The 23,399-nt window shown below is 37.9% G+C and overlaps 2 protein-coding genes across 10 annotated transcripts in view; both read left to right on the top strand.

Annotated features, from left to right (window-relative positions):
• RPS6KA3 (ribosomal protein S6 kinase A3) overlaps nucleotides 1-11,782 on the top strand; it is a 161,437-nt gene extending 149,655 nt beyond the window's left edge. For all 9 annotated transcript variants that reach the window (XM_088833883.1, XM_088833884.1, XM_088833877.1 and 6 more), the window contains 4 exons: nucleotides 2,147-2,223; nucleotides 3,028-3,145; nucleotides 5,492-5,632; nucleotides 6,265-11,782. In XM_088833883.1, coding sequence (XP_088690009.1) covers nucleotides 2,147-2,223; nucleotides 3,028-3,145; nucleotides 5,492-5,632; nucleotides 6,265-6,387 — 459 coding nt within the window. In that variant the 3' untranslated portion in view covers nucleotides 6,388-11,782. The remainder of the gene's footprint in view (nucleotides 1-2,146; nucleotides 2,224-3,027; nucleotides 3,146-5,491; nucleotides 5,633-6,264) is intronic.
• Nucleotides 11,783-13,071: 1,289 nt separating this feature from the next.
• Nucleotides 13,072-22,745, top strand: EIF1AX (eukaryotic translation initiation factor 1A X-linked). Its single transcript, XM_055438685.2, has 7 exons — nucleotides 13,072-13,290; nucleotides 14,170-14,253; nucleotides 16,247-16,350; nucleotides 16,795-16,845; nucleotides 20,000-20,081; nucleotides 20,856-20,947; nucleotides 22,639-22,745. The coding sequence occupies exons 1-7, from the start codon at nucleotides 13,275-13,277 to the stop codon at nucleotides 22,642-22,644; spliced, it is 435 nt and encodes a 144-aa protein (XP_055294660.1). The 5' UTR covers nucleotides 13,072-13,274; the 3' UTR covers nucleotides 22,645-22,745.
• Nucleotides 22,746-23,399: the final 654 nt, after the last annotated feature.

The raw sequence follows: 23,399 nt of genomic DNA, 5'->3' as shown, positions 1-23,399 counted from the left end.
CCTTTTGTCTGATCAGTCCAAAAAGATGTTGCAAAGCTGCTGAAGTTTTCCTCAAGCACTGCTTTGATCAGGTTCCTTCTTTTCCTAAGAAATTGCAGTTCCCCATTATAGCATCTCTAAAATCCACTGCTTTGTCCTCAAAATTTCTTGACTTTGGATTATCACTATGTAAAAAATTATAACTAGAAGCAAGATAATAAAAAATAATAGTTAATCCTAATATAAGGCTTGCATGTCAGGCACATATGTTAACAGATTTCATCCTCACAGCTTTAATTTGGGTATAATAATTTGTTCTCATTATAACTATGTGAGGTGAGTACTTTTATTTGCATTTTACAGGAAACAAGGTGCACAGTGAGGGGTGATGCCATTTGCCTGAGGTCAGATCTAGATTTGAGCCCAAGCAACCCAGCTACAAAGTTTGTGCTTTACTATGTGCTAGATATTTCACGAAAATGATAATAGTTGATAACATTAGACAAGTTAGATTATAGATTTGGATTCCCCCCTCTGTTTTCCAAACTTTACTTTTTAGATAGGAAAAAAAAAAAGTTTTTTAAGATTATTTGATTCAGTTCTCCCAGTGATGCTAGAACTCATGAGGGACAGGGTTTTTCCTTTATTTGTTGACATATCCACAGCCTCTGACACACACTGGTGTCCAAGCATGACCCCCTAATCCAGCCATCTCATTTTTCCTCATGATTGTTTCCTACTTCATATAAGCAGTCTGCTTCTTGGAATCACCATGTAGCTTTTATGCCTTGGCACATTGGAATGATTTTTGCTTCAGATTCTGCCTCTAAATTCACCTTCAGGAAATCTTCTATGATCAAACTGTCCTTAGACTGACCTCTTAACTCTTCCCAAAATCCTCCTCTTATATCATTTCTCCACATTCAGTGGATCACCAGATCCTTTCCTTTCTGATTCCTAAATATTTTAGACCTTTTTTCCCTTACCCTGTATATCCAATCTTTACTGAGTCCTTCCCATTTTATCTTTATGTCTTTTCTTTCCTCTTTGTGTCTTGTTTTAGTACAGATCCTCACAGCCTTTCACTTAGTTTGCTGCAAATTGCCTCCAATGAGGTGGCCTTGTGTCCATTCTCTCTTCTTGCCAGCATTATCTCTATACCTTGAGTTATCTTTCTGGTATACACATCCACTTATTTTATTTTCCTCTTTAATGCTTCAGTGACATCTGATTGCCTGCAGGGAAAAGTAAAACACCTAGATTCCTTAATAAGATATTTATAAAAAGCTCTTCAGGGAATTTCCTGGTGTTCCAGTAGTTAGGACTTGGTGTTTTCACTGTTGGGGCCCAGGTTCGATCCCTGGTTGGGGAACTAAGATCCCAGAAGCCACGTGGTGTGGCCAGATAAATAATTTAAAAACCTTTAAAAGACCGCTTCAGTCTTTCTATAGAATCCCCTATGGAAATCTAGCCACACTGAACTTAGACATGTCGCTAAGCAGGCTCTGCTCTCTTGCCCCTGCTCTCTCCCACCTCTTGATTTTGCCTCCTGAATTCTTCCTTATCGGCCCAATACAAGCAGGCTGCCTCCGAGCCTTCCCTCTCCCCCTTATCAAGAGTGAATTGCTTCTTCATCTTTATACCCATATCCTTAAAACATAGTTTTGTTAGAAAACTTATCATGTTGAATTAACTACATATATGTTTATTTCCTTTGCAAGATTCTGATTTTCTTACAGAAAGCAGTTGTTTTGTATTTGTCACAGTTTATGCCTGATAATAGTGATGATTAAATCTTGAGTATATATATAAAAGTACAATTTTGCCCTATACCATTTATACTGTTATATTTTGTTTTGTTAATTATTTTTGCAGCCCCTTACAAAATATAAATACATTTAAATAATAAATTTACCTTCAGTTTATTTTTATAGTCCTCTGTGTGCCACAGCAGCATTTGATAAATTAATCTGAATATCAAAATTTAAATTTATATATATTAAGTATTAGTAGAAGTTTCTAGAAATAGTATTATTATATTGCCTTATTTGTTAATCATGCTGTTTTTCTTGTATGCGTTGATTTAGGAGACATAATTTAGTTCACAGCCTATCCAAATCTGTATAATACACAACAGTGTGTTAATACTGATTTTTACTTTTTCTAGGTTTTAAAACGACAAGGCTATGACGCTGCTTGTGACATATGGAGTCTTGGTGTCCTCCTCTACACAATGCTTACTGGGTGAGTGTGTACCGTATGTTGTAAGCATTTATTCATCAATATTTTGGTTACATTATCTAGATTTATTTTTTAATCTCTTATAATACTTTCTTTCCATAGTTTCTCTTGTTGTTTAATAATACAGTTCTATGTGTATGTGTGTGTATCACTGTTACACCTGTATTATTGTTTTCTGTAATGTACTATTATTAAGTTCTTCAGTTTATGAGTTGATTTTTTCCATATCTTTTTTGTACTCTTTGTCATAAACATATACTGTTTTAAATATTTTATTCTATAGTATGTCATGTCCTAATTATATTATTGTGTATTAAATCTAAATTAATATTTCATAACCTGTACCTTGATCTGGTACTTTATGAAGCTTCATATTGTTGTTAATTTTTACTTCAGTAGATTTTAATGAGGTGTAACATTAAATGAAGAGAAGGCAATGGCAAGCCACTCCAGTACTCTTGCCTAGAAAATCCCATGGATGGAGGAGCCTGGTAGGCTGCAGTCCGTGAGGTCGCTATGGGTCAGACACGACTGAGCGACTTCATTTTCACTTTTCACTTTCACACATTGGAGAAGGAAATGGCATCCCACTCCAGTGTTCTTGCCTGGAGAATCCCAAGGACGGGGGAGCCTGGTGGGCTTCCGTCTATGGGGTCACACAGAGTCGGACACGACTGAAGTGACTTAGCAGCAGCAGCAACATTAAATGAACTACTTAGAGTACTTCTGGACATTGCAAATAAATATGAAAATTACAAACCAAAAAAGAAACTTTATTCATTAGCATTTTATTCTGTTATAAATTAGTTACACTCCATTTGCAAATGGCCCTGATGATACACCAGAGGAAATACTGGCTCGAATAGGCAGTGGAAAATTCTCACTCAGTGGTGGCTACTGGAATTCTGTTTCAGACACAGCAAAAGTAAGTATGGCTTCCTATTAAAACTTTTGAGAAAATAATTTTTCATAATCCCTAGTGAGAAAAAATAGTATCAGTTAGAAACTTGTTGATAAAGCAGTATTGAAATGATGTCACCAGATACCTCAGACTCAAAAATTGACCACTTATGTTGTTTCTTTCCCAGAATATATTGGTTTGGCCTTATTATCTATATATTTCATGCTACTTCTTACTAATGAACATGATGAATAATACTTACAGTGGTCCTCATGATTTGTGTGTTTCCTCTGTGCCTCACACTGCACTTTACCTAAATTATCCCCCTTAATCCTCTTAACAACACTATAGAATAGGTAGTAGTGTCACCATTTCACAGTGGGAAACCAAGGCCCAGAATTTTAGTGTGAACTTCTCCACAGTTACACACCAGGCATGAGTAGGTGCTTCAAAAGAAACAGCTGATTCCAAAGTCCTTGTTCCCTAGAATAACTGTACCATGTTCTATTTTTGGTCCATATTATGAAGAAAGGAGTGTATCTTTTTCACAATAAATAGTAGTTTAGTTTTATAGTGTCTACTTGAAATCCATTTGAAAAGCCTTTCTTGCTAGCAGACTTCCCATCCCCTGAATAGCATTGATTTGCCTTCTAACTCTGCTCTAGTTTCACTTTATTTGAAGAAAATTCTGTTTGAAAAGAAGAGCAAAGTTTTCCATTTCAAAGTAAGAAAAACATAGAGGAGATTAGGAAGATACATATTGGTAAAAAGTGCTCACTCCTTTTTCTTAGAGGTGGATGCTTGACTTGAAATGATTGCATTAGTAAATAAGGTAGGTCAGAAATTTATATAGATAATTTTGGCATTGGGATGAAGCCTCAGTTGACTAGTTTAATATCTGTGTAGATAATATTTAGTATTGTAACTGTATTTAAAATGATATGTTAGCTTTTCCCTTTGTTTAACAATAAAATTTCTTAAACCAGATAATTCGTTTTTCTTGGTACTTTTTACTTTTTTTAAATTCATGTATGGAGCACCTACAATGTGCTTAATAAGTGAAGGTGCCAGGGATAAAAATTGGGACTCAGATGGAATTCCTGATCTCACAGAGCTCTCAGTCTAGTTGTGAGATGGCCAGAAACATACAGTTCAGTGTCACATGTGCTTTTGCAATGCTCTGCTTACTGTGCTAAAGAAGTTCACAGATGGTGTTTGATCAGAAAGATTTCATGGAAGGCTTTCGAGAAGCATTGAAGGGATTTGCCAGGCAGTTTTGGGAAGCAGAAGGATGTAGTCCATCCCAGACTGAGAGTGCAGCCCATGCGTGGTCATGATGGCATGGGAATGGCACAGTACCTCCAAGGTGGTGCACGGAGTTTGATGTGACAAGTACAAGGTACATGTGAGAGGGTCATTGATGAACTGCAGTTATGAAAGGTTTTGTCAGTCATGCTCAGGATTGGGGATTTTCTCTAATTACTGGGGAGCTGCTGAAAAATAATGAGCATTGTAGTGATCAGATTTTCTTTTTTCAAGGTCACTGTGGAGTAGTAATTTTTAACCATTGGGATCCACTGCAAACTTTGTCAAAATTGGTTGTCAGGCATATCAAGTAATGTTACCATAGAAAGTACCATAGTTTATACATTGCCTGGTTTTTTAATAAGTTAAAGCAAGTCTAGCTTATCTCTATGATTTTTATAATTTGGTTCTCATTCACTTGCATTTTATGATTTTTTTTGAGTGAAAGGCAGGTGAGGATGAGATACAAATAATGCAAAAAAGTACATCCAATGCACAGCCTATTTTATGAATGCCACATGATTACTAATAAGTTTTGCTAATTTGTCCAGTTAATACTTGTGATTATAAGTATAATGTAATATGCTGAATACCCACAAAATTGAGAAGTAGAAAAAAATAAAAATAACTGTAATCTTTGGAGGGAGCATTTAGAACACTCCAATTAATTCCTGTTATTAGACAGTTATATCCTGCTTTTCAGTTTTATCAATAGTACAAAAGAAATCTTAAGTAGCTGAAAGTTACTTAGAAATAAACCAACGAAACTGTAGAGGAAATCAGAATATCTGAGGGAAAAAAGAGCCAAAGTCCTTAAAGATACATAAAATGTGGTAAATTTACCCTTTGCAATGCACCAGAATTACTGTTAACTCAGGGAGGAGAAAACAAAGACTTAAGTTTTTACTTTTTTTTTTAAACATTGTCACATTGACCAAATTGCTTTGTACCCAAAGGTCTGCTACTCGGAAAGAATAGTGTCATGGAAGCCAAGGAAGAATACTACACAGTATCAGGTGCTATAGGAAAACAAATAAGCTTGTTTTATTCTTTCTCCCACTTCAGGACCTGGTGTCAAAGATGCTTCATGTGGACCCTCACCAGAGACTGACCGCTGCCCTTGTGCTCAGACATCCTTGGATTGTCCACTGGGACCAACTGCCGCAATACCAACTCAACAGACAGGATGCACCACATCTGGTCAAGGTGAGCAGCTCACTGGGGCATGCCCTCCAGGGGAGAGTGTGAGATGCCATCTGTGTACCACAGCACCTTGCCCTTTCACTGCCTCTTAACATGCATCCACTTCTCAGGTGAGATTCTCATACAGTGGGTGATTTAGAAAGAAAAAGTCAAGGCATGCCAAAATACCATCCTAAAACTAGTTTAGGAATGATTTCTGAGTTTGTTAATCAGATAAGCTTTGTGGACTTCCTGACTTTTCTTTGTACTTTTCTTTCTTACACACAACGCAAAGCAGACTCTTTGAGGTTGTCAGCAGTGGTAAAACACAAATTCCAAAACAGCATTCCTTGCTGACTCTCATGGTAAAGGATTGCAGAGGTAAAAAACAATTGAATAGTCCAGAGAAAAGTAAGGACTGGTTGTTATGAGCCCACCCCTGTCCTCTCTCATCCATAATTTCAACCTCCCTCATTGGCCTCTTCAGTTTTAGTTAGATCAGAGGATTTGACTAGTGTGGTTATTTTCATTATGAGCCTAATAAAATCTATATAAATTTGCATGTGAAGAAATTATCCGGGGAAAATTCATTTCATGTTCTGTGTATAAGTGACTACCTACTGTCATTATCTGTGGCCTTTCTCTCCTGATTTCAGGGTGCCATGGCAGCTACATACTCTGCTTTAAACCGTAATCAGTCACCAGTTTTGGAACCAGTAGGCCGCTCTACTCTTGCTCAGCGGAGAGGTATTAAAAAAATCACCTCTACAGCCCTGTGAAGTGACCTCAGTGAGATATTTGGTACCATGGTGTAAGTTGATAGCACAAGTTCTGGTGACAGGTAGCACATATCTGAGAGGCACCTGCAAGCACACACTGTCCCAGCTGGTACCCATAATGCTGCTGCTCCTGCTGCTGCTCCCGCTTTTGTCTCTTCTCGCTTTAAATGATTGTTAGCAAGGTAGATTTTCCTGGAGCTTCGGATGAAATGAAAATGGAAACATGATGAAGATATCTTCACTGAATCAACAAGAATAATAATGAACACATGAATACCACCTAAAAATACACTGAATAAAGTACTCTACACCACATAGCATTATTTTTATAGGAAATATTTCATGTCCCTTAAATATTCTTCGTTAGATATAGGGATGGACAGTTTATGTTAAGCACTTAGCTTAAACAATCCGTTTCTATTAGCACTGTATCCCTTGTGCCATCCAACATTTTGTATGTTTTTGTAAACAGTTCATATACAGTACATTTCTGTACTGCTTTCTTTAACGTATACATGCCTTGTTTAACTTGGAATCTATTATTAATCAATTGACTATGAAATCTGGTTAAATAGTTCACCTGGATTAACAGTATTGTTGGACAGCCCTCAAAATGGCCAGATTGTAGAACAGCCTTTGAATGTAATACTTCCAAAATGTACATATCTTTCCCCATGTCTGTTTCACTGGTTCATTTGTTTGTTTGTTTCTTAAAGTCAGGTGCTCTGTCAGGCTAACCTAGAGAGCTGTTGTGATAGAGAAAGTTACTCTGTGTGTGTGTGTGTGTGTGTGTGTGTGTGTGTGGTATGACAGACATCAAGAGTACACCTATGAAGTTAGTCCGTATACTTTGCAAATCCTTAGTCTTTTTCCCTTAATTAAGGAAGTAGTTCTTTCATTTTTTATCTTAAATCATCTCCATACTTAGAATTTGGCATACATTTGGGGTTTTTCCCAATATACGTCAAAGACCTTTAAAAGGCATAGTGAAGAGATGGCAAAGGAAAATTTAGCAACAGGTCATTGAAATCCCATTGGATTTTTCATATTGAAATAGATCAAATTGCAGAATTTGGCATATGAATAACAGGATACCTGTTCTTGTATACCTACAGGAAAAGTATGCTTTTTTGGGGGGGGGAAGAAAAAGATAAATCATAATGAATTATATCCCATTAAGATACTCTATATTAAACACTAATTTGAATGTAATAAAGGCCATGGGCCTCTCTATGAAATTTGGACTTAAACTTTCTTATTCTAGGGAATAAAGCATTCTGGATCAAATATTATCTGTTCTAACCTTAAATCATAGCTGAGGTAGACTAAGTGAATGTTTAGCATTGAGTGTTTTCTGAATTCTTCCTGATGATTTATAGCCATATAATGCTTTCTTTTCTTTCTTTAAAAATTTTTATTGGAGTATAGTTGATTTACAATATTGTGTTAGTTTCATGTAATGCTGTCTTTAATTTCAGAAATGATCAGTTTTCATAATGGACACTGTGTCTGCTTATTCATTATCTACATCAAATTTGGTAGTTTCCACAATTTCATTAAAGAAACATCTACATCCATTATTACCTGTATCTTTGCCAAGCTACCTAGCATACATCAGTGTGTAATACGAAAAACATATGAGCAAGGAAAAGGTGATTTAACTTATCTCATTGAGAATGTGCCTGAACAGATCTTTCCTAGTCATGTACTAAGCCATTTACATCAGAAATCTCTTTTCCTGCCAGAAGCTTTAAATCTTCCCCCCTAAGAGTACAAAGCCAAGAAAGCATGGTTTATCTAAATGTCTTGGAAGCCACTTGTTATTCCTTAACTTCTCTGTGTAATTCAAGAGAAAGAGAAAGGTGATCATGCCTTTTGCCCAGGTGACACAAAATGATTATTGCCTAGAAATCAAATATAAATTTATCTTCTAAATAAAAAAAAATACATAAGAGAAAGGATTTCAGAAAATCTAGATGAAGAAAGTTTTAAAATATTCTTGAGTATATTGATACTAACGATTAACACCTGCTTTCCATTGCCTGGAAATAAAGGTGTGTTTTTTTTTCTCCTCTATTAAATGTTTCAAACCACAGTCATCCCAAATTCTTGTCACTTATGTAATTCTAGGCAGAAAATAGATCTTTTCAGATTTTTGACACTGACACTATTTCCATAAGTGTTTAGGTGTATTGCTAATCGTAGTCTTTTAAAACCAGAAATAAATGTGTAAATCCTTATAAATTGTCTAGTCCAACTTTCTCATATTGCATGTAAAGAACCTGAGACCCAGAGCAAAGACTAGAATCCTTAACTTCCCATTCAGTTTCCTTCCCTCATAACACCGTGCTGCCTTCCCCTCATATTGCCACACGACCATGTGCTGAGTTGTTCAAAAACTATAGTTCTTGGGGCAGTCCTCTGCTGGTACATGAATGCCTTCTTTGCCTTCTCTGCCTAGAAGAGCTGCCAGTTTTATTGGAGAATAACTGGTTATATGTTCACAAAACTGAAGGCCTTCTGCCTAAAAAGCAGTTCATACTTTATTTCATCTGTGATTCTGGTGTTCCTATTGCCTTTGACTTAGAGCAGACAAACTTGGCCAACAATGTGCTCTAAATGTAGTGCCTGTGCTGGGATAACCTTTCCATTAATTTCTTCAAGTCCAGTTTCTCTTGGGCCCTACAATTGTGGGAGTGAGGCCCTTTCCCATTAGTGCTGCTGGTTACCTCCCAGGAGGTTTTAGTTCAGTCTGAAGGATATTTCAATATGAAAGAAGGAACTAAATTAACAGGCTACTTTCACAAACCTCCTCTTAGTTTATAATCCAAAATAATATCCAGAATGGTTGGTTGAATTTAACATTACCAAGCACATACTGGAAAATCTGGATTACACTATACCATGTGTTTTCTATCCTCCCTTTCAAGTGATGATGCTAAATTACGGTAAGTTTTTTGTCCTCTGAACTTTTCGTATAAGTAAGTAATTTCAGTTACTAATTCATAGAGATGTCTTCTTTCTAAGTACAATAGACTCTTCACTTTAGCAGATCTGATACAGATTCATTTATTTGCAAGCAACCCCAAAAGTCCAAAAATAGAATAATTTTTACAAGGCACAAAGTTGGGATGCTGTGAGGCTGGAGACTGATGTGGGAAAAGTCACTTGGTGAGTGTCTGGAGAGGGTGTGGTGTGTGTGCAATAGAGATTCCGCATTTCACACACAGTGGGCTGCAAGGAGCTGGTTTAGGTCAACCTTTTCCCATCTATTTTTAAGAAGTGGTTGCTGTTGGGACAAGAGAACATCATGGGAAGTGGGGCTAGTCTGTTAGCTGTACCTTGTACCCTCAGCCCAGGAAAGGCTTCATGATTGGGCACAATGGGTTGGGTAGGAAAAGCACTAGGGTACATCCAGCCTCAGGTGACAGCAGAAAAGCATTCACGATTTGGGGGCTTAGCACAAATGTGCATCACCACAAAAGCCAACAGTCCACATTTCAACATGGCTGTGATTTTTCTCAACTTCCTGGCATTTATACATGAGCTGAAAATTTTCAGGTTGCTTGACTATATTTTATAGAGAAAATTCTCTCTTACGGTGGTATCGAGCATTTGAAATTTACAAAGGCATTAGGACAGATATCTCAGGAATGTAAATGGTCAGAAAAGGTCTGCTTTCTGTGATTAACAAATACGATGAGTTCCATGGCTGACCTTGGCTCTTAAACCAGGGGGTTCCAACTAGTCCTAGAGCTCTGTCCTTCTGAAAGGTCCACTTCCATGTGACTAACAAACTGGATGTATACTTTGAGCCTTATTTAATTCACAGATAAGTTGACTTAACTCAGCATTTTTATTTCAATTAATGAAAACAGTCCTCTCTTCACCTCCAGATTGCTTACATTTTGCTGGTCTCCCCAAGTGACCATTAGTGGAGGCCAATTAATGAAGGAATGAAATTTGCTGGTTTTTTTTTTTAATTTGCTTTCTTGGGACTGTGGTGTTCTGCAGAGCCACGCTTAACCACTTTTTCTAGTGAAGAGTCTACAGAATGATAATAACTAAATATGGATGGCCAAGAAGATTTTGTATCTACAGTGCGCTTTATATATTTTTGACACTGCTGTATTCTGTGTGATCGAATGACCTGTAACTGGTTCCAATGTGACTGAGTGTTCTCAATGAATTCTAGTAGCAAAGTCAACTTAATTTTCTTAAGCCTTGTATTACTCTCTGTCTCACATTTACCACTTTGATTCCAGTCTTTTAACTGTTCATAACAGGGCATACCAAGGGTTGGGATGAGAGCCTACTTCCTACCTCTAAAGGCACTTTCCTCATTATTTTGCCATATAACCTTGAAGTGCATGATAAGCTGTTTAAATGTCCATGACTTCTCCCAGAGCAACTAGCAAAGTATATGACATTGAATAGAGATTAGTGGAAAGGAAAATTTAGAGACTAAACAGGTGTAAACCTCAAGAAAACCTCTTTAGAGCACATACCATTTGAGTACAATGTATGTAAATGTATGTGAGAAGAGAGTTGCTATAATAGTCCTCTCTAAGTAGATTAGTTCAATATCTAATGGAAGTGAAAATCTTTACTCCTATTATCACTGTAGTACTGAGTGAACTGTATACTGAGTTTTTCAAACACGTACTTAAAGTAGAACTTTAAAATATAAAGCAAGGGCATAAGGACAAAGGTTTTGGTTTGCGTTTCTCTAAGTGTAGTTTACCATCTAAGGCTTTCTTTTTTAATTTAAAAAAAAAAAGCTTCAAGGTATTGCCATTCCTTAGTATCCTTAATAATTATGGGTGATGAGTTTTTAACTCTTAAGATTGTATACCTGTATTACATTTATCTTAACTCTTACCCTAAGCAAAAGGGAAGGTATACACCTAAGGGATGTAATTATTTTGCATTTTTGACCATGGGTGGGAAAGGGGTGGGTATCTACTTAAACAGTTTTTAAAAAAGAAAAAAGTCACAAATATTTTTCTACTCTTATATATGATTTTACTTTATACTAGTTTCTCTCTAGTAAGGCATGCCAGAAGCCCGTGACACCATATCATGAGTTTATATGTATTGTACCTTTTATTGGTGGTTAAATCTCATCAGATGCTTGGCACTGCTGCCATGATTATGAAATGCTTGTAAAGGATTAAATATCACTGAGTATTTTAAATTGTTTTACTTAAGAGTCTAATCTGGGAAGTTTTCAAATCATACTATTAATGTATAATCTAAGCTCTTTCAGATGTATCCACGAATAATCCTGGAACAATATTGCTTGTATTCCTGTCACAGAACAGGTTTTGTAATCTTTAAAAGAAATGAAAATTTATATAATAAAGTTTCAAATAAATGCATGTATGTCCTTTTATGAGATTATTTCACTTAAGTTTGTCCGTTAGATGCCAGCAGCATGGCCCTTCTTCCCCAGTTGTGACAACCAGAAGTATCTCCAGACACTGTCAACCATTCCTGGTGGAGAACCACTCTTTGACAATTGTACTTTATTTGTCTGTCACTTAGGAATGTCCACTTCCTTAGAAAATGTTGAAATGCTAACGTTTTCAGAAAGTGATTTAAAATAAGCTTACTTAAAAGTGAAGCTCTTCCTCCTGCATAGTCAGCTGTATTAGTTTGCTGAAGCTACCTATAAAGTACCACAGACTGGGTGGCTTAAAATTATTTTCTTACCATTCTGGAGGCTACCAATCTGACACCAGGGTGTTAGCAGTATTGATTTCCTTTGAGGTCTCTCCCCTGGGCTTGTAGATAGCTACCTTCCTACTCATGCAGTGTTCCTTTCTGTGCTGTATCCTAATCTCTGTTTATAAAGACACCTAGTCATATTGGATCAGGGCCCACCTTAATGATTTCATTTCAATTTAATTACGTCTTTAAAGACCCTGTTTCCAAAGTCACATCCTGAGGTATTGGGGGTTATGAGTTAAATATACAAATTTTGGGAGGATACAATTAAGCCCCTAATGCTGAGTTTATCTTCTGCCCTCCCTTCCTGTGTGTACTGAGAACCTACTGTGTGCCAGACATTCTGCTAAACGCTGGTAATAGTAAGCAACTGATTTGGTCTCCGCCAAATTAGGTTTACAGTGAGGTAGGGGACACTTATAAAGTAGTGTCACATAAATATTACTCTTTGGGACAAGTAATAAAACTGAGCTGCGAGATTAATGAACCCGCAGCTCAAACCTGAAGACGCCAGTTTGCCACAAAGCAGTAGAAGTCCGGGAGTTGATGATGGACAGGGAGGCCTGTTGTGCTGCAGCCCATGGGGTCGCAGAGTCGGACACGACTGAGCGACTGAACTGAACTGAGTAGAAGTCTGGCGCCAGGCAGCAGGGGGCGCTACCTGAGTACGCCTGTACCGCGGCGCCTGGGCCCCGCCCACTGCCTCCAAGATTCCGCCTGCTCCCAGGCTCAGGCCCCGCCCCCGGGCTCCCGGCCCCGGCCCCGCCCCCGAGCTCACGGCCCCGCCCCCGCTCCCGGGCTCACGGCCCCGCCCCTACCCCCCCGCGGGGCTCCGCCAACGGCGGTTAACTGAGAGCGCGGCTGCCTATCTAACAATAGGAGTCAGCCGGCCACGCATGCGCCGTAGGTCGGAGTGGGCACGGCTTGCTGACGTTGGGAGGTGGGGATAACGGACGCAAGCATTCGCGACGCCATTTGCTGCGGCCGAGCGTCGGTGAAGGCGGGTCTCGGAAGACTTCCGTCGCTAGACTCCCGCATACGGGACCCGGTCTCTTGCTGCCGGTTCGTGTCAGCCTATCGCACTCGTCTCCCCTCGGAGGAGTCGCCGCCACCACCCGGAGAGAAGTCGGAGAGGCCTCAAGTGCGTCGTCACCGCCATGCCTAAGAATAAAGGTAGTGCCGCCTGAACCTCAGGACCACGACTCCCCTCTGTCCGGTCTCCCTTGCTCTGTCCGCGGCCTCCGGATGGCCTAGGCCTCAGTAACTTTCCTCTTCGGCCTGCCTTCACACAACTAGACTATCCGAACGCGATTCTGGTCTCGGGGGAGGAGCTGGGAAGTTACTTCAGGCTTCCAGTTTGGTCACATTGGGGTGGAGCCGACGCCATTTTTGAAGAGCCTCCTGTGGGAGAACGTGTGCTTCTGCTCGTAATTCGCGCCAGACAGACCCTGGCGCTATAGGGACCTGTGGGTAGACCTCCATGCGGCCTGGGCTTCCCGCATGGGCGCCTGTGGCCTTACCGGCAGTTGTTAACTTTCACAGGGTGATGCCTGCTTTAAGTGGCCATCGGTACTCCCGCATAGGATTCTTTATGGACAGTTGCTGGGTATTATTGGGACTCTTCCCTTTCCCTGGTAAAGGGGGCTTGATAGCTTACTTCTTTTTATTACTAAATAGTACTCATTATATGGAAATATCATAGTTTATCCGTTTACCTACTGAAGGACATCTTGGTTGTTTCCAAGTTCAGGCAGTTAGGACCTTGCTTTTTTACTGGCTTGATGTATTCTACAGATCCAGTGTAAACTCTCAGAGTTGCCACAATTGTTTCTCTCCCTCTGCTACTACAAAAATCAGTGTGTTCCGTTACAGTAGTGAGAACTCTGCCAGGCCCACCTCCGGCCCAGTTATCTTTTTGCACACAGATCTTTCATTTGGGCGAGCAGGTACAGAGAGACCTTATTTTATAAAATTAGTCTTGAACGTTTTATAAGCCTTAGTTTCTTTTTCTACTGTTTTGCAGATAATGTCTTTTTCTTTAAAAACCATTAGGTAAAGGAGGTAAAAACAGACGCAGAGGCAAGAATGAGAATGAATCTGAAAAGAGAGAGCTGGTGTTCAAAGAAGATGGGCAAGGTAAGCATTTAATAAGTTAGGTTTCTTTCAGTAATAGTTCTCTTTTGTAAATAAAGATATTCAATTTCTAAATATAAAAGAGATACTGTTCGTAATCCTGAGCAAAAAATGTGATGTCCCTTTTTGCTCTTCTTGCTTTCTCATCCCCCACACTTCTCCAGAGCATCTTTTGGTAGTTATTTCGTGTATACTCAGCCTTTGTTGAGGGTTGATGGCATTTCTGTAAATACGTATCTTTCACTATTTTATGTCAGCACACTCAGAACTAAGAATGAATTGAACAGTTCAGAGGGAACTAAACTTCAAAAGCTGTATTGCTGACAATTTCATGACTTGGTTGGCTTTTTTTTGATAGTGAATGGTGCTACATAGTGTGTTCAATAGACCATGGTTATTAGAGGAATCCAAATCCTTTCCCTTACTTCTCCAGTTTTACTGGCATTTATCAATAATTTCTAAAATACAGTGAAATGAAACTGAACCATTGACTTGACCTTTTCAAACCGATTAAGATTTTTAAGTAATAACACTAGTTTCCCATGTTTTTATTTTGAGTAATTTCAAACTTTCAGAAAAGTTGGAGTTTAAGTACCATGAATTCCCTTAAACACTTCGCATGTGCACGTGTGTGTGTGTGTCCATCCGTCTTGAACTATTTGGAAGTTGATTGCAGACATCATAGTACTATGGTACTTTTCCCTTACTCTGAATACTTCATCATGTGTCTCCTAAGAACAAGTCTGTTCTCTCACATAACTAAGGTTATCAGTTCAGTCGCTCAGTCGTGTCCGACTCTTTGCGACCCCATGGACTGCAGCTTGCCAGGCTTCCCTGTCCATCACCAACTCAGGTATTTTAATGTGAATATATTATCTGTCCAGTATATAATCATATTTAAATTTTTCTAGTTATCTCAGTAATTTCCAGCAGTTTTTAGCAAATAACTTTTTCTAATTGTCTCTTGTATAGAACTTGATGAATTTGTTCATACCATGAATAATAAGCCACTGAAAATGAAACACACAGTATCTGGCTGAAAGACCTTTTTACTTCTTACCCTTGGTCACTTGTGCCTCCTTTAGCAATTGACTTTATTTTGACAACCATTGGTTCTTTTTCATGCCCCAAAGAGGGGCTCCCTCTTTGGAAGAAAGGCTACCTTTTAATAGACCAGCAATATTGAGGTGGTAGATGGGTGCTACATTCACTGCAGTCTGAGTAACACTGCCACTTTGCAACCCCACAGGTGAACCTTTGAAAGTTAGGTTTCATTATATTTACACACTGGTGGATAGCCTCTTCTTAAACACAACTTGAGTAAGCGAAAAATTCTGGAGTGACCCCATCCCCCACCTCCGATCTTCTGGGCCACAAGAGATGGCCCTTGTGCAAGCCAGTGTATAATCTCAGTTTTCTTCCTCGGTACCGTTTTGGAAAGATTTTGATTAAAACTTTGGCATTTGCCTGGAAACATCTTTCCAGTTTTACAAAAACCAAAATACTCACTAATTTAACAAAGACATTAATAACATTCAGGCTGCTTTTATTTGCTAGTCTACCAAAAATTGTGTTGTGACCAGTCTCTAAAGGCTAACCTTCCTCTGAGGGAAAGGAGATCCGTAACTGGGTGAGGATCCAAAGTGAGCGATTGATGAGGAACATTTTAGTGTATATTTTGGGACAAGCCACTTTGATCTCCAGAAGTAGAGCATACAGTGATGAAGACAGTGGTCAGTCTGCTTAACTCACAGTGAGTAAGTAGGTAATTAAAATATTTCTAATAGAGACAGCTTGTCATGAACATGGCATTCCACAGCTTTGATTCTGGCTCTGTTGTATACTAGGTTGGTGTTTATCACGCCCTTGTACTTTACTACAAATACTTACTCCTAACCAACACACCTATGTGTTCTAATGAACTTATGTGGACTTTTAAGTTGCCTTTATCAGAAATTGAGCAATGTCCTATACCCTTTTCTTTTCCCTCATCCAGAGTATGCCCAAGTAATCAAAATGTTGGGAAATGGACGTCTGGAAGCAATGTGTTTCGATGGTGTTAAAAGATTGTGTCACATCAGAGGGAAACTGAGAAAGAAGGTAGCTGTGGAGACTTGTTTTACTTTAATAGAAAATTATGGTTAAAGGGGGAGAAATGGCAGTAAGGTTTTTATGGGCCAGGGACCTTTTTTTTTTAGCATCATTTATGTTGTATTCCTGCCCAAGGTGGTTTACCTGAATCTAATCGTGAGAAAATAATTAACAAGTCCAAACTGAGGGACACATTGTAAAACGAATGATCTGACGGTAAATATTGGGTTGACCTTAACAACTTAAGGAAGATTGTTATTTTTCTAATATCCCAAATAATAGAAACTTTAAAATGGCTCAGCTACTTGTTGTAGTTTTGTCCCCCTAATTCTAAATGTAGATACTCTACCCACAGTTGAGTGAATAGTATGTATGTGTTGTGGGAAGACTGACTCAACATTGCTCTTGGTTGAATATTTTTATTTTAAATGTAACTTGCTCTGGCTTTTATAGGTCTGGATTAATACCTCAGACATTATATTGGTTGGTCTCCGGGACTACCAGGTAAAAATATTATTAAAATTTTCGTTGTTTACTTGCTTAAATTTGGTGAGCAACTGATGTTTAGAACACAAGTCATAACCAGATTTGACCAGTTCCCAGGCCAGTAGGCTGCTCAGTATTGTGTCAGTAAACATTTCTTAAGGGCCAGTTCTGTCATAGGCATTGTGGTGGGTACCCCAGGGATCATGGTTCCCCAGTGCCAGTCTATGGAGTCTGCATTTTCACTATAGAAGAATCACAGTGTAAATTTTTCATGAAGCTAAATACTCCTTTTTCTCTTTTGGATATTTAGAAGTTCCCTTTTTGGAATGAAGGATACTATACTATAGTAATAGTATAGTGTAGTATAGAAGGATACCATACTATACTATAGTAATAGTATAGTATAGAAGGATACTATACTATTACTATAGTATATATATTATGCCATATATTATATATACTATATAGAGTATATACTGTATATATGCTGCTGCTAAGTCACTTCAGTCGTGTCCGACTCTGTGTGACCCCATAGGCAGAAGCCCACCAGGCTCCCCCTTCCCTGGGATTCTCCAGGCAAGAACACTGGAGTGGGTTGCCATTTCCTTCTCCAATGTGTGAAAGTGAAATCGCTCAGTCGTGTCTGACCCTTAGCAACCCCAGGGACTGCAGCCTACCAGGCTCCTCCATCCATGAGATTTTCTAGGCAAGAGTACTGGAGTGGCTTGCCATTGCCTTCTCCATATATACTATATAGTATACTAGTATAGTGTGTACGATACATGGTATATACAGTATACACTATAGTGTATACTATATGTACTTTATACAGTAAACACTAAACCTATGTAGTATACAGTTACATATACTATACTATATACATATATATAGTATATATAGTATACTATATATATAGTATAGAAGGATATTATACTATACTAGTTTTGTTAGTGTTCTTAGTTGGCAGGATAAAAATGTAATTTTGTGTTGGATTACCTGCCTGCCCCAATTTTTTTAATTTATAGATATTGAAGTAAAAATACGAAAACCATTACTGTAGGGGATACAACTGAGTGAGTCAGGCTGCCATCTCACAAAATGCTTATGGCCTGACAGTAGAGAAAATAAGAGGTACACAAGTAATTGCAGGACATCATGATAAAAGTGTGTGTGCTCAGTCACTCAGTCATATCCAACTCTTGTGCTCTAAATTTAGATGGGAACTTAGGGAAGAAAATGGTAGTTGCCCTTCAGTGATCTCTTCCTGGAGACTCTACCCATTGTGAGTCTGTGAAATCTATTTGGTTTCCACCTATTGGAACTCATCACCATGTATATATTTACATTTTGAGTGATAATTTTTTATTTTTATAACTCAGATCATACTCTGATTTTTTAAATGTATGTTCCAGAATAAAGAATTAAAATTACTACTTTAAATCAGTGCTTCTCCACTGTGGGTGACTTTTCTTCCAGGAGATATTTCGCAGTGTCTGGGGACATGACTGGTGTGCATACATGGGGGTAAAGGGCAGTGCTGCTGGCATCTAATTGATAGAAACAAGGGGTGATGCTGAACATCCTAAAACGCACAGATTGGTCCCTACAGCAAAGAAGTATATGGCCGAAAACCTAAACAGTGCTGACATTGAGATACCGTGCTCTACACTCATATTATTTTAATGTCCATTTTCTTCTTTTGATCTTAAAGAGAACCTCAGAAGTAGAAAGAATTAATTCCCTGTTTGACAGATACGGAAGTCAAGGTTCTGAAAGATGTAACATTCTTACTTGCGTGCTAGCGTGCTGAGTTGCTTCAGTTGTGTCTGACTGTGACCCCAGGAACTGTAACCCACCAGGATCCTTTGTCCATGAGCTTCTCCAGGCAGGAATTCTGGAGTGGGTTGCCATGCCCTCCTCCAGGGATCAAACCCAAATGTCTTAAGTCTCCTGCATTGGTAGGTGGGTCCTTTACCACTAGTGCCACCTGGGTAGCATTCATATTGATACTCTAAAATGACAGCCACAATAAATGTTCTGATTCTTAATTTCTTATGATCCTTCTCTTATCTGAGAGGGTGGTACAGGGGCCAGTAGCATCACTAGCTTTCAGTTACTTGTTAGAAATGCAGATTCTTGGACCCCACCCCAGGCCGCCTCAATCAGAATGTGTGTTTTAACCAGAATCCCCTTGGGCTTTTGTACATATTGCTTTTTGAGAAGTGCTGGTCCTGAATAACACCATTCTTGGATCACTGTGATCACTTTCCTGCCTTTCTTTGGACCTGCTTTCAGGTCCAAAAATTTTTTTGTTGAAACTATCAGCTTCAACCTGTTTTTCTTCTTTAAGTCAGATTCTTTTCAGATAGGGAAGTGTGAATGTTACGAAGAATTCATTTTCCGTGGGACACTTGCATCAGAAGTAGCCATATATTTTACAAATACACTCTCATGGGCTTCATTCCACAACTCCTAATTTATCGGGAGATATAAAAGCTCCACCCAGGTAGCGTTAGTGGTAAAGAATCTGCTTGCCAAGACATGGGTTAGATCCCTGGATTGGGAAGATCACCTGGAGGAGGAAATGGCAACCGACTCCAGTACTCTTGTCTAGAGAATTCCGTGGACAGGGGAGCCTGGTGAGCTACAGTCCATGGGATCACAAAGAGTCAGAAACGACTGAGCATAGACATAAAAGCTCCACAAAAGATTCTGATGGATTTGTACCCTAAAAACCGCTGATTATGGAAAGGTGTAATAATTCCCTTAGGTCATTATCCCAGTCTCAGTGTTTGAATTAGTGTTTAACCACCTATAAATTATGGTCCCAGTGAATTTTTTTCAAAAGACTTCTAATCAGAGGGTAACTAAATAATCTAAAAATTGGGTCTGCACAGTTCTGCTTCTTTTGAAGTGAAATCTATATAAATGTCTTCCCTAAGCTTGTTGATCATTATTCACTTACATATGCAAGATTCTTCAGACTGACTTAAACCCAAGAATGTTTTTCAGAGGGTAGGAGAAAACTTTAAAATTTAAGAAAAGAGTTTAATAGCACAACAGTGAGATTTAATTTTTTATCCAGTTTGAAACTAATTTATTAATGGATAGTATTATTAATGGATAGTATTTTGGCATAATTATTTGTAAACATTATGTGTCTCTTTTTAAGGATAATAAAGCTGATGTAATTTTAAAATACAACGCAGATGAGGCTAGAAGTCTGAAGGCATATGGCGAGCTTCCAGAACATGGTAATGTCTGAGTTATTATGCTGTTAATCCTTGATGATTTAGATGAAGGAATTTTGATAGAATTTTTTGGATTTTGCAAAACTAAATATAGTTTTGTCTTTATGTGATTCATTCCAAGTATGCCTACCTTCACTTCATATTACTAGACACCTTAAGAAGAAAGCAACTGAGACTCTGTTTCTAATAACTATACTTCTGGTGAGGATTTATCCTTTATGAGCCCTGGACTATATTTTGGTTGTTGCATATTATCAAGAAAACTGTAATTTTACTTGGGTGTGAAAATCCTGCTGTAATTATTTACTTCTCATTTCCAATCGAGGAAATACTAATATATCTGGGAATAGGACTAGGAGTTCCTGGTTCATTTCCGTTATTAAGGGATAAGCATGATATAACCAAATTTTTCTGATTGATGTGTTTGATAATTTCTGTGTTGTTAACATGTGCTACCTTTTTTGAAGTGTAGCTGGAAGTTGTAATAATTTAGAGTTTGTTTAATTGGAGCCAGCCTCACTAAAAATACCTTTGTGAACAAAAGAAAACTATTTCCATCTTGACTTAAGAGTTGTTGTATAAAATAGTGTTCTATATACTAGGGTTGTTAGGTAGACATTACGAGGATATTTTTGATAATGAAACAGATTAAATTAAAAGTTTGACTTGTATAGTTCAACGTTTGATACCCAACTACTGCTTTCAGCAGGCAGTTTAATTCATTTTTACTAACATCTTGGCTATATTATATGACTATATTTGTTATTGTTTCTTAAGCTAAAATCAATGAAACTGATACATTTGGTCCTGGAGATGATGATGAGATCCAGTTTGATGACATCGGAGATGATGATGAAGACATTGATGATGTAAGTTGATGCACCTTGTGTTTCTCAACTTTCGTTTGTGCTAGTCAAATTGTTTGTGCTTATGAGAATTTTATAATCTTTTTCAACATTTCTTCCTGAAAAGATCAGTATTTACTAGAGTATCTAGAGAGATAGCTGTTAAGAAATTTGGCAGACAATTGTGAGAAATAAGATTTTATCAAAGAAACAGGCCTTTTCTTTTATTAATTGAGATATAGTTGATGTTATATAACAATATTATATGTTACAAATGTACAATATATGGATTCCCAATTTTGAAAGGTTATAGTGTGTTTATAGTTATTATTAATATAAATGGCTATATTCCCTGTGTTGTACAAACATGCCTTCTCTTAATTGAAACTGGTATATTAGAAGAATAATCTTGTTTGAACCAGTTTGGTATGAAGCATTGGAATTACAACATAACATTAAAAGCCCTGTTAAAGGGACTCCCCGGATTACCAGTGGTTAGGACTCTGTGCTTTCACTGCTGACAGCCTGAGTTTGATCCCTGGTCAGGGAACTAAGATCCCACAAGCTTTGTGGCACAGCCTCCTGGCCCCCCCCCCAAAAAAAAGCAAAGACTGGTCTTGAGGAAGACTGAGTTAAGCAATACCTACCACCAAGATTCTATAATTAACATATTTCTATACTTGGTTTATCACATTTCTGTCTAACTTTATTCATCTGTCAGTCCATCTTACATATTTTGATGTATCTCCAAACCATTTAGAATACACCATGACTTAAATAAAATTTGAGCACATATCCCCAGTGTGTTTTTACAATTATGAACTTTTAAACATACAGTACTGTATTTTAAAGCATACCCTAAAATAGAAAATTAATAAGGGTTAAGAAATAAATCTATCATTCTATTTTTAATGTTACCTCCCTTTGGAGACCCCAGAACCAGAGGATTCCTGTGACTAAATTGTTAATGATATTTGGACAGTAGATTTATCGATGATATTCTATGACAGTAACCTGACATGGAGCTGTTGTGTTATAGATTAAGGAGTGATCCCAAGATTCTGACAGATGGGGTAGAAAACCTTTTTTAGGAACTTAAGAACCTAGTCAGAGAACATGCCTGAGTCTGAAGTCACATACACAGAGGTGATAGGGTGAGGATCTAGATAAGGGTAAAGCTTTTCTAAGAAAAATATTTTTAAATTTGTGCCAGCGCTTCCTCAGAACTGGGATAATAAAGACAGTAGTTATTAAAGCAATTTGAGTTGGCTTGTACATTTTTTAAATGTTGCTTTATCACCTGAGAACACTACTTCTTCCCCAAGGTGTTTCTCCAAATGGTGTCTGTGTGTTCTTGCCTTCACCTCTATAACCAGGTTGACTGGTAGGAGATTTTGGTATCACACTTGGCCCTTTCTTAAGGAAGTAACACTCCTTGTGTCTGCTCCCACCCCCGAGATAAATTTCTAGTCACTAGCATGAAAGGAAGGAGATACTAATCTTTATAGATAATATTCTGCATAATGTATTCTGAAGGAATTTGTAAAGATTCACTGGCAGCAGACCAGAATTGAGAAAATCCTACTGTACAGAATTTCCTCTTCAAACTGAATTTGTTTCCCAGATACTCTAAAGGGGGTGCGTGTGCCCCTTACATGAGGTAGACTATTGGAGTATAAAAATTCTTTTGGTTGATCTGATTTGTTTTCTTCCAGATCTAAAGTGAACTCAGCCTTGCACATTCCAGTTTTCTCTGAAGATTGTTCAACAGTTTGGATTTTGACTGTGACTCATTAAAATAAAAGCTTCATTAGCAGTGCAATTTGCTAAAGCAGAGTGATTTTGTTTCTAAGGTACTTCTTTAAAAACTGGTAATGCTGAATTCTCTTAAGTGAAATGTTAAGACCACTTTGTTCTTTTGGTATAATGGAGCTTGGATAAAAGACCACATCTGCTCTTTCAAAAAAGGAAAAAAATGCATTGCTGCCTTTCCCACTTTGACCACTTCCAGTAATAAGTAAATGGATGTTTTGAATAAACCATTTGCCATACACTCATTATAAATAATAATTAAGTCCTAGTTTTGACTTACCTGTTGACTGTACGATGAATTTTTATATATTCCAGTTACCTAGTTCCCTTAAGATTTTGGTACATTTTAAGGGAAACAAATCTTTATTTGAAGTAAAAAATGATCTGTTTTTCATATTTAAGTAGCATTTGGCTATTTTTATACTAGCTTTGATATCATATACTTTTTTTCATGATCTTATTTTGCCACTGTAAGCCTTTCAACGAAAAAGGCAATTCCAAAATGCAGTTAGAACCTGGGTTTTAATAGCAGTTTTGAATTTGTAGAGTTAGGTGCAGAAATCAAACACTAGGTGGCACCCAGTTATCTTAACATTGGAGACATTGATATAGTTATCAACTTTTTTTTTCTTAACTGTTCACAGATGGTTTCCCAAACAACAAA

Source organism: Moschus berezovskii, chromosome X, assembly GCF_049115385.1.
Source record: "Moschus berezovskii isolate FMDL1 chromosome X, NW_MosBer_1.0, whole genome shotgun sequence".
Lineage (NCBI taxonomy): Eukaryota > Metazoa > Chordata > Mammalia > Artiodactyla > Moschidae > Moschus > Moschus berezovskii.
Note: the sequence above shows the minus strand (reverse complement) of the source record. Positions and strands in the feature narration are given on the sequence as shown.

What these genes read in the sequence shown, in the direction of transcription:
- EIF1AX (XM_055438685.2), top strand. An exon ending in GTTCAAAGAAGATGGGCAAG is followed by an intron (nt 14,254 to 16,246) that starts GTAAGCATTTAA and finishes TCCCTCATCCAG; the next exon opens with AGTATGCCCAAGTAATCAAA. An exon ending in GAGGGAAACTGAGAAAGAAG is followed by an intron (nt 16,351 to 16,794) that starts GTAGCTGTGGAG and finishes TGGCTTTTATAG; the next exon opens with GTCTGGATTAATACCTCAGA.